The following is a 9,618-nucleotide window of genomic DNA, read 5'->3' on the forward strand; positions in this document are numbered from 1 at the left end:
CGGTGTTCCTCGGGGTGCCGGCGCGGTGACCCCCCCACGCCGCCGCGGTTCGGCAGGGCCATGGCGGCCGCGCGGGTGCTGCTGGCGCTGCTGGCCTGGCCGCTCAGCGGCGCGGTCACCGGCGCGGTGACAGGGGACTCGCTGCTCAACGTCTGCATGGACGCCAAGCACCACAAGACAGAGCCAGGGCCCGAGGGACAGCTCTACGGGCAGGTATTGTCATTGTCACCCCCCCGCACACACCCGTGTCACCGGTCAGGGGGTCACTGCGGGGTCCCCTGCCTGTCACCCAATGCCACCTCCCTGTGGTGTCGCCCGGTTCCCTCTGCCCTGTCACCTGCTGCCACCTTCCCATAGAGCCACTGGGGGGTCCCTGTGCTCCATCACCCACCCTGTGGTCACTAAGGGGACCCTCTGCTCTGTCACCCAGTGCCACCTCCCTGCGTTGTTGCCCGGGGGTCCCTCTGCCCTGTCACCTGCTGCCACCTCCCTGTGGTGTCACTCGAGGGTCCCTCTGCCCTGTCACCTGCTGCCACCTCCCTGGGGTGTCCCCAGGGGTCCCTCTGCCCTGTCACCTGCTGCCACCTTCCCATGGAGCCACTGGGGGGTCCCTGTGCTCCATCACCCACCCTGCAGTCACTAAGGGGTCCCTCTGCTCTGTCACCCAGTGCCACCTCCCTGTGGTGTCACCAAGGGTCCCTCTGCCCTGTCACCTGCTGCCACCTCCCTGGGGTGTCCCCAGGGGGTCCCTCTGCCCTGTCACCTGCTGCCACCTCCCTGTGGTGTCCCCAAGGGGTCCCTCTGCCCTGTCACCTGCTGCCACCTTCCCATGGAGCCACTGGGGGGTTCCTGTGCTCCATCACCCACCCTGTGGTCACTAAGGGGACCCTCTGCTCTGTCACCCAGTGCCACCTCCCTGTGGTGTCACCTGGGGTTCCCACTCTCTGTCACCTCGTGCCACCTCCCCGTGGGGTCACCGAGGGCGTCCCTCTGCCCTGCCACGTGCTGCCACCTCCCTCTGGGGTGTCACCGGAGGGTTCATCTGCCCTGTCACCCGGTGCCACCTCCCTGTGTGCTCACCGGTGGGTGCATCTGCCCCGTCACCCACCGTACGGTCACCAGTGGGGTCTCTCTGCCCCATTACCTGTGCTCCCTCCCCACGGTGTCACCTGGGGGGTCCCTCTCCCCCACTGCTGCCACTTCCCTGTGGGATCACTGGAGGGTCCCTCTGTCCCATCGCACACCATGGGGCCAGCAGGGGGTCCCTCTGCCCTGTCACCCGCTGCCACTTAGCCATGAGGTCACTGGAGGTTCCCTCTGCCTTGTCCCTCACTGTAGTGTCACCAGGGCGGGGGGGGGGGTCCCTCTGCCCTGTCACCCAATGCCACCTCCCTGTGGTGTCACCCGGGGGTCCCTCTGCCCTGTCACCTGCTGCCACCTCCCTGGGGTGTCCCCAGGGGGTCCCTCTGCCCTGTCACCTGCTGCCACCTCCCTGTGGTGTCACCCTGGGGGTCCCTCTGCTCTGTTACATGCTGCCACCTCCCTGTGGTGTCCCCAAGGGGTCCCTCTGCCCTGTCACCTGCTGCCACCTCCCTGTGGTGTCACCCTGGGGGTCCCTCTGCTCTGTTACATGCTGCCACCTCCCTGTGGTGTCCCCAAGGGGTCCCTCTGCCCTGTCACATGCTGCCACCTCCCTGTGGTGTCACCCTGGGGGTCCCTCTGCTCTGTTACATGCTGCCACCTCCCTGTGGTGTCACCCGGGGGTTCCTCTGCCCTGTCACCTGCTGCCACCTCCCTATGGTGTCCCCAAGGGGTCCCTCTGCCCTGTCACCTGCTGCCACCTCCCTGTGGTGTCACCCGGGGGTTCCTCTGCCCTGTCATCTGCTGCCACCTCCCTATGGTGTCCCCAAGGGGTCCCTCTGCCCTGTCACCTGCTGCCACCTCCCTGTGGTGTCCCCAAGGGGTCCCTCTGCCCTGTCACCTGCTCCCACCTCCCTGGGGTGTCCCCAAGGGGTCCCTCTGCCCTGTCACCTGCTGCCACCTTCCCATGGAGCCACTGGGGGGTCCCTGTGCTCCATCACCCACCCTGTGGTCACCAAGGGGTCCCTCTGCTCTGTCACTCAGTGCCACCTCCCAGTGGTGTCACCTGGGGTTCCCACTCCCTGTCACCTCGTGCCACCTCCCCGTGGGGTCACCGAGGGCGTCCCTCTGCCCTGCCACGTGCTGCCACCTCCCTCTGGGGTGTCACCGGAGGGTTCATCTGCCCTGTCACCCGGTGCCACCTCCCTGTGTGCTCACCGGTGGGTCCATCTGCCCCGTCACCCACCGTACCGTCACCAGTGGGGTCTCTCTGCCCCATTACCTGGTGCTCCCTCCCCACAGTGTCACTTGGGGGGTCCCTCTCCCCCACTGCTGCCACTTCCCTGTGGGATCACTGGAGGGTCCCTCTGTCCCATCGCACACCATGGGGCCAGCAGGGGGTCCCTCTGCCCTGTCACCCGCTGCCACTTCGCCATGAGGTCACTGGAGGTTCCCTCTGCCTTGTCACTCACTGTAGTGTCACCAGGGCGGGGTGGGGGGGTCCCTCTGCCCTGTCACCCAATGCCACCTCCCTGTGGTGTCACCCGAGGGTCCCTCTGCCCTGTCACCTGCTGCCACCTCCCTGTGGTGTCCCCAGGGGGTCCCTCTGCCCTGTCACCTGCTGCCACCTCCCTGTGGTGTCACCCTGGGGGTCCCTCTGCTCTGTTACATGCTGCCACCTCCCTGTGGTGTCCCCAAGGGGTCCCTCTGCCCTGTCACCTGCTGCCACCTCCCTGTGGTGTCACCTGGGGGTTCCTCTGCCCTGTCACCTGCTGCCACCTCCCTATGGTGTCCCCAAGGGGTCCCTCTGCCCTGTCACCTGCTGCCACCTCCCTGTGGTGTCCCCAAGGGGTCCCTTTGCCCTGTCACCTGCTGCCACCTCCCTGTGGTGTCCCCAAGGGGTCCCTCTGCCCTGTCACCTGCTGCCACCTTCCCATGGGGCCACTGGGGGGTCCCTGTGCTCCATCACCCACCCTGTGGTCACCAAGGGGTCCCTCTGCTCTGTCACTCAGTGCCACCTCCCTGTGGTGTCACCTGGGGTTCCCACTCCCTGTCACCTCGTGCCACCTCCCCGTGGGGTCACCGAGGGCGTCCCTCTGCCCTGCCACGTGCTGCCACCTCCCTCTGGGGTGTCACCGGAGGGTTCATCTGCCCTGTCACCCGGTGCCACCTCCCTGTGTGCTCACCGGTGGGTCCATCTGCCCCGTCACCCACCGTATGGTCACCAGTGGGGTCTCTCTGCCCCATTACCTGGTGCTCCCTCCCTACAGTGTCACTTGGGGGGTCCCTCTCCCCCACTGCTGCCACTTCCCTGTGGGATCACTGGAGGGTCCCTCTGTCCCATCGCACACCATGGGGCCAGCAGGGGGTCCCTCTGCCCTGTCACCCGCTGCCACTTCGCCATGAGGTCACTGGAGGTTCCCTCTGCCTTGTCACTCACTGTAGTGTCACCAGGGCGGGGGGGGGTCCCTCTGCCCTGTCACCCAATGCCACCTCCCTGTGGTGTCACCCGGTGGTCCCTCTGCCCTGTCACCCAATGCCACCTCCCTGTGGTGTCACCAAGGCGTCCCTCTGCCCTGTCACCTGCTGCCACCTCCCTGTGGGGTTGCTGGAGGGTTCAACTGCCCTGTCACCTGCTGCCACCTCCCTGTAGGGTCCCTCTGCCCTGTTAGTGTCCCTCTGCCCTGTCACTTGCTGCCACCTCCCTGTGGTGTGACCAAGGGGTCCCTATGCCCTGTCACCTGCTGCCACCTCCCTGTGGTGTGACCAAGGGGTCCCTCTGCCCTGTCACCTGCTGCCACTTCCCTGTGGTGTCCCCAGGGGGTCCCTCTGCTCTGTCACCTGCTGCCACATCCCTGTGGTGTCACCAAGGGGTTCCTCTGCCCTGTCACCTGCTGCCACCTTCCCATGGAGCCACTGGGGGGTCCCTGTGCTCCATCACCCACCCTGTGGTCACTAAGGGGTCCCTCTGCTCTGTCACCCAGTGCCACCTCCCTGTGGTGTCACCTGGGGTTCCCACTCCCTGTCACCTCGTGCCACCTCCCCGTGGGGTCACCGAGGGCGTCCCTCTGCCCTGCCACGTGCTGCCACCTCCCTCTGGGGTGTCACCGGAGGGTTCATCTGCCCTGTCACCTGGTGCCACCTCCCCGTTGGGTCCCTCTGCCCCATGAGGGTCCCTCTGCGCCATCACCCAGTGCCACCTACCCATGGGATCCAACTGCCCTGTCACCTGCTGCCGCCTCCCCGTGGGGTCACCAGGGTGTCCCTCTGCCCTGCCACCTGGTGCCACCTCCTCATGGGGTCCCTCTGCCCCGTCAGGGTCCCTCTGCCCTGTCACCTGCTGTGGTGTCACCAAGGGGTCCCTCTGCCCCATCACTTTTGCCACCTCCCCATGGTGTCAGCTGGGGGGTCCCTCTCCCCTGTCACCTGCTGCCACCTCCTTGTGGAGTCACTGGAGGGGTCCCTCTGTCCCATTCCTTGGTGCCACCTTCCTGTGGGGACCCTCTGCTCCATGAGCCACTGTGGGGTCACCAGAGCGGTCCCTCTGCCCTGTCACCTGCTGCCACCTCCCTGTGGGTTCTATCTGCCTCATTCCCTGGTGCCACCTCTCCATGGGGTCACCGGAGGGGTCCGTCTGCCCCATCACCCACCGTGGGGCCAGCGGGGGATCCCTGTGCCCTGTCACCTGCTGTCACCTCCTGTCCCCGCAGTGTTCCCCGTGGCGGGACAACGCGTGCTGCACGGCCAACACCAGCCTGGAGGCCCATCGGGACCAGTCCTACCTGTACAACTTCAACTGGGACCATTGCGGGGTCATGTCCCCAAAGTGCAAGCGTCACTTCATCCAGGACACGTGTCTGTACGAGTGTGACCCCAACCTGGGGCCGTGGATTGACCAGGTGGGGCACACCTGCTCACTGGGTGAACTGGGATGGACTGGGATGAACTGGGATGAAATGGGCTGGACTAGGATGGGCTGGGCTGGACTGGGCTGAACTGGGCTGCATTGGGCTGCACTGGGACGAAATGGGCTGGACTGGGATGAACTGGACCGGACTAGGATGGACTGGGCTGGACTGGGGTGAACTGGGCTGCGCTGGGCTGGACTGGGCTGAACTGGGCTGCACTGGGATGAATTGGGATGGACTGGGATGCAAAGTACTGGGCTAGACTGGGGTGAACTGGGATGAACTGCGATGGACTGAGCTACACTGGGATGAACTAAACTGGACTGGACTGGACTAGGCTGGCCGGGGCTGGACTGGGATCAACTGGGCTGCACTGGGTTGCACCGGGATGAACTGGGCTGGACTGGGATGAACTGGGATGGGAAGTACTGGGATGGACTGGGCTATACTGGGCTGAACTGGACTGCACTGGGCTGGACTGGGCTGCACTGGGATGAACTGGGATGGACTGGGATGGGAAGTACTGGGCTAGACTGGGGTGAACTGGGATGAACTGGGATGGACTGAGCTACACTGGGATGAACTAGACTGGACTGGACTGGACTAGGATGGCCTGGGCTGGACTGGGATCAACTGGGCTGCACTGGGCTGCACCGGGATGAACTGGGCTGGACTGGGATGAACTGGGATGGACTGGGCTGGACTGGGCTGCACTGGGATGAACTGGGATGGACTGGGATGAGAAGTACTGGGCTAGACTGGGGTGAACTGGGATGAACTGGGATGGACTGAGCCACACTGGGCTGGACTGGACTGGACTAGGATGGCCTGGGCTGGACTGGGATGAACTGGGCTGGACTGGGCTGGACTGAGCTGGGAAGAAGTGGGCTGAACTGAGCTGCACTGGGATGAACTGGACTGAACTGGACTGGGCTGAACTAGGATGGACTGGGCTGCACTGGGATGAACTGGACTGGACTAGGATGGACTGGTGTCCATTGGGGTGGACTGGATTGGACTGGGCTGAACTAGGATGGACTGGGCTGCACTGGGATGAACTGGACTGGACTAGGATGGACTGGTGTGCATTGGGGTGAACTGGGCTGGACTGGGATGGTCTGGCCTGCATTAGGGTGAACTGGGCTGCACTGGGCTGGACTGGGCTGGCCTAGTGTGCGCTGGTGTGCACTGGTGTGCGCTGGTGTGCATTGGTGTGCACTGGTGTGCGCTGGGCCGTGTCCCCGGGCAGTCGGACACCAGCTGGCGCCGGGAGCGCATCCTGCACGTGCCGCTGTGCCGCGAGGACTGCGAGCAGTGGTGGGACGACTGCCAGGACAGCGCCACCTGCAAGGTCAACTGGCACAAGGGCTGGAACTGGACCTCAGGTCAGCGGGGGGCACGGGGTCACCCCCGCCTCGGGGACACCCCACCTCGGGGACACCCCACCTCGGGGACACCCCGCCTTGGGGACAGACCCCCATGTGTCCCCACTCACTCCCTGTCCTCCCCCACTGGCTGTTAGCGGGATGAGGGACACCATGGGAAGTACTGGGATGAACTGGGCTGGACTGGGCTGCACTGGGCTGCACTGGGATGAACTGGGCTGTACTGGGATGAACTGGGCTGAACTGGGCTGCACTGGGCTGAACTGGGCTGGACTGGGATGAACTAGGCTGGACTGGGATGAACTGGGCTGCACTGGGCTGAACTGGGCTGGACTGGGATGAACTAGGCTGGACTGGGCTGTACTGGGATGAACTGGGCTGCACTGGGCTGAACTGGGCTGAACTGGGCTGAACTGGGCTGGACTAGGAAGTATTGGGCTGAACTGGGCTGGACTGGGCTGCACTGGGATGAACTGGGCTGAACTGGGCTGGACTGGGATGCACTGGGATGAACTGGGCTGGACTGGGATGCACTGGGCTGAACTGGGCTGGACTAGGAAGTACTGGGCTGAACTGGGCTGGACTAGGATGAACTGGGATGAACTGGGCTGTACTGGGATGGACTGGGCTAGACTGGGCTGGACTGGGATGAACTGGGATGAACTAGGCTGCACTGGGACGAACTAGGCTTGACTGGGCTGAACTGGGCTGCACTGAGATGAACTGGGCTGGACTAGGAAGTACTGGGATGGACTGGGCTGGACTGGGCTGCACTGGGATGAACTGGGATGAACTGGGCTGGACTGGGCTGGACTGGGCTGCACTGGGATGAACTGGGATGAACTGGGCTGCACTGGGCTGGACTGGGCTGCACTGGGATAAACTGAGCTGGACTGGGCTGGACTAGGAAGTACTGGGATGGGCTGGACTGAACTGGGCCGCACTGGGATGAACTGGGCTGAACTGGGCTGGACTGGGAAGTACTTGGATGGACTGGGCTGAACTGGGCTGGACAGTGTGTCCCCAGTTCCCTCCCCGTGTTGCTGCAGGGGAGGTGGCTGCGTGTCCCCCCAACTGGATGTGTTTGGGCTGGGGGGCTGGGGGTCCCTATGGGGTAGGGGATAACAGGGGGGGCTCTGGCAGTTGGGTGGGGGCCCCCAAGATTAAAAGGGACCCATCTGGACCCTGATAAGCCCCCCACACCAGGGAATGCCACCCCTATCCCACCCCCAGTGGCTGTGAGTCTGAGGGGTGTGGGGTGACGGGGGTGCTGCAGCTGGGTGGGGTCCTCCCAATGTCACCCCCCCCAACAAAGTCAATAGGAGCCACCAGGACCCAAATAACCCCCCTACACCCCAGGCAATGCCACCCCCCATACCAAAAACACGCCCCCCTCCCTGCTGGCTGTGAGTGGGGCTGGGGGGGTCCCCATGGGGTGGGGGGTGACAGGGGGTGCTAGCAGCGGGCTGGGGGCCCCCCCAATGTCAACGCAACAAGGTCAGTCCCTCAGGGTTAAGAGGGACCCACCGGTACCCCAATAACCCCCCACCCACGCTGGTTAACTCCATCTCCTATCCCAAAAACACCCCCCCCCCGCCTCCTGTTTGTGAGTCTGGGGGGGTCAAGGGTCCCCATGGGGTGGGGGTGACAGGGGGTGCTGGCAGTTGGGTGGGGGCCCCCCAGTGCCAATTCTCCCCGGATAAAGTCAGCAGGACCCACTAGCACCCCAATCACCCCCCCAGCCCAATCAATGCCACCTCCTATTCTAAAAATAGACCCCCCCCCCCAACCCTGGTCCCCACAGGCACCAACCAGTGTCCCCACGGCGCCATGTGCCAGAAGTTCAAGTTCGTGTTCCCCACGCCAGCCGACCTGTGCGAGGAGCTCTGGTCGCACTCCTACCGCTACACGCAGCACCGGCGCGGCTCCGGCCGCTGCATCCAGATGTGGTTCGACCCCGCGCTGGGGAACCCCAACGTCGCCGTCGCCCGTTTCTACGCCCTCGGTGCCGCCCCCCCAGTGCTGCCCCCGCTCCTGCTGGCCCTGCTGCCCCCCGCCCTGCTGGGGCTGCTCTGAGCCCTGTCCCCAAGTGTCACCGGCCGCTGGCGCCCGCGCTGCGTGTGGCTGGTCAATAAACGCTCCTGCCCAGCCGGGTGTTGGGGGGCTGCGGGGTTGGGGGGATCCGTGTTTATCCATACGGACCCACCGGTGTGTGGTATCGTCCCCCCCTGGACCCACACACCCAACAAAGTGGGGGGCACGGGGGTCTCTGATGCTGGGACCCCCTCCCCATGGCTTTTGGGGAGGCATGGCTTTGTGTGCCCCCACTGTCTTGGGGGCGATGTGGGGTGCACTGGCCCCGGGGGAGAACAACATGGGGTGCCCTGTGACATGGGTGGGATTTGGGGTTCACTGCCCCGAGGTGGGGGAATAACATGGGGTGCCCTGTGGCGTGGGGGCGGTTTGGGGTGCACTGTCCCCGGGGCAGAATAACATGGGGTGCTCTGTGGCATGTGGGGGATTTGGGGCTCACTGCCCCGAGGTGGGGGAATAACATGGGGTGCCCTGTGCTGTGTGGGGGATTTGGGGTTCACTGCCCCGAGGTGGGGGAATAACATGGGGTGCCCTGTGGCGTGTGGGGGATTTGGGGTGCACTGTCCCGGGGTGGGGGAATAACATGGGGTGCCCTGTGGCGTGTGGGGGAGTTTGGGTTGCACTGTCCCCGGGGGAGAATAACATGGGGTGCCCTGTGGCATGGGGGGGATTTGGGGTGCACTGCCCCAAGGCAAGAGGAGGGATATGGGATGTACTGCCCCGGGGTGGGGATTTGGGGTGCCATGTCCCGGGGGTGACACAACATGGGGTGTCGTGTCCAGGGGGGGCGGCAGATGTAGGGTGCACTGTCCCGGGGGGGGAATAACATGGGGTGCCCTATGGCGTGGGAGGGATTTGGGGCTCACTGCCCCGAGGTGGGGAAATAACATGGGGTGCCCTGTGGCATGGGAGGGATTTGGGGTTCACTGCCCTGAGGTGGGGGAATAACATGGGGTGCCCTGTGGTGTGTGGGGGATTTGGGGCTCACTGCCCCGAGGTGGGGGAATAACATGGGGTGCCCTGTGGTGTGTGGGGGATTTGGGGTTCACTGCCCTGAGGTGGGGGAATAACATGGGGTGCCCTGTGGTGTGTGGGGGATTTGGGGCTCACTGCCCCGAGGTGGGGGAATAACATGGGGTGCCCTGTGGCAT

The 9,618-nt window shown here is 64.7% G+C and overlaps 1 protein-coding gene across 1 annotated transcript; it reads left to right on the plus strand.

Annotated features, from left to right (window-relative positions):
* Positions 1-60: 60 nt before the first annotated feature.
* LOC308037216 (folate receptor gamma-like) lies at positions 61-8,449 on the plus strand (the record flags this gene model as incomplete). Its single annotated transcript, XM_080338819.1, has 4 exons — positions 61-213; positions 4,791-4,979; positions 6,238-6,373; positions 8,178-8,449. The coding sequence occupies 4 exons, from the start codon at positions 61-63 to the stop codon at positions 8,447-8,449; spliced, it is 750 nt and encodes a 249-aa protein (XP_080194945.1).
* Positions 8,450-9,618: the final 1,169 nt, after the last annotated feature.

The sequence above is a fragment of the Nesoenas mayeri genome (genome assembly GCF_963082525.1).
Source record: "Nesoenas mayeri genome assembly, chromosome: 1".
NCBI lineage: Eukaryota > Metazoa > Chordata > Aves > Columbiformes > Columbidae > Nesoenas > Nesoenas mayeri.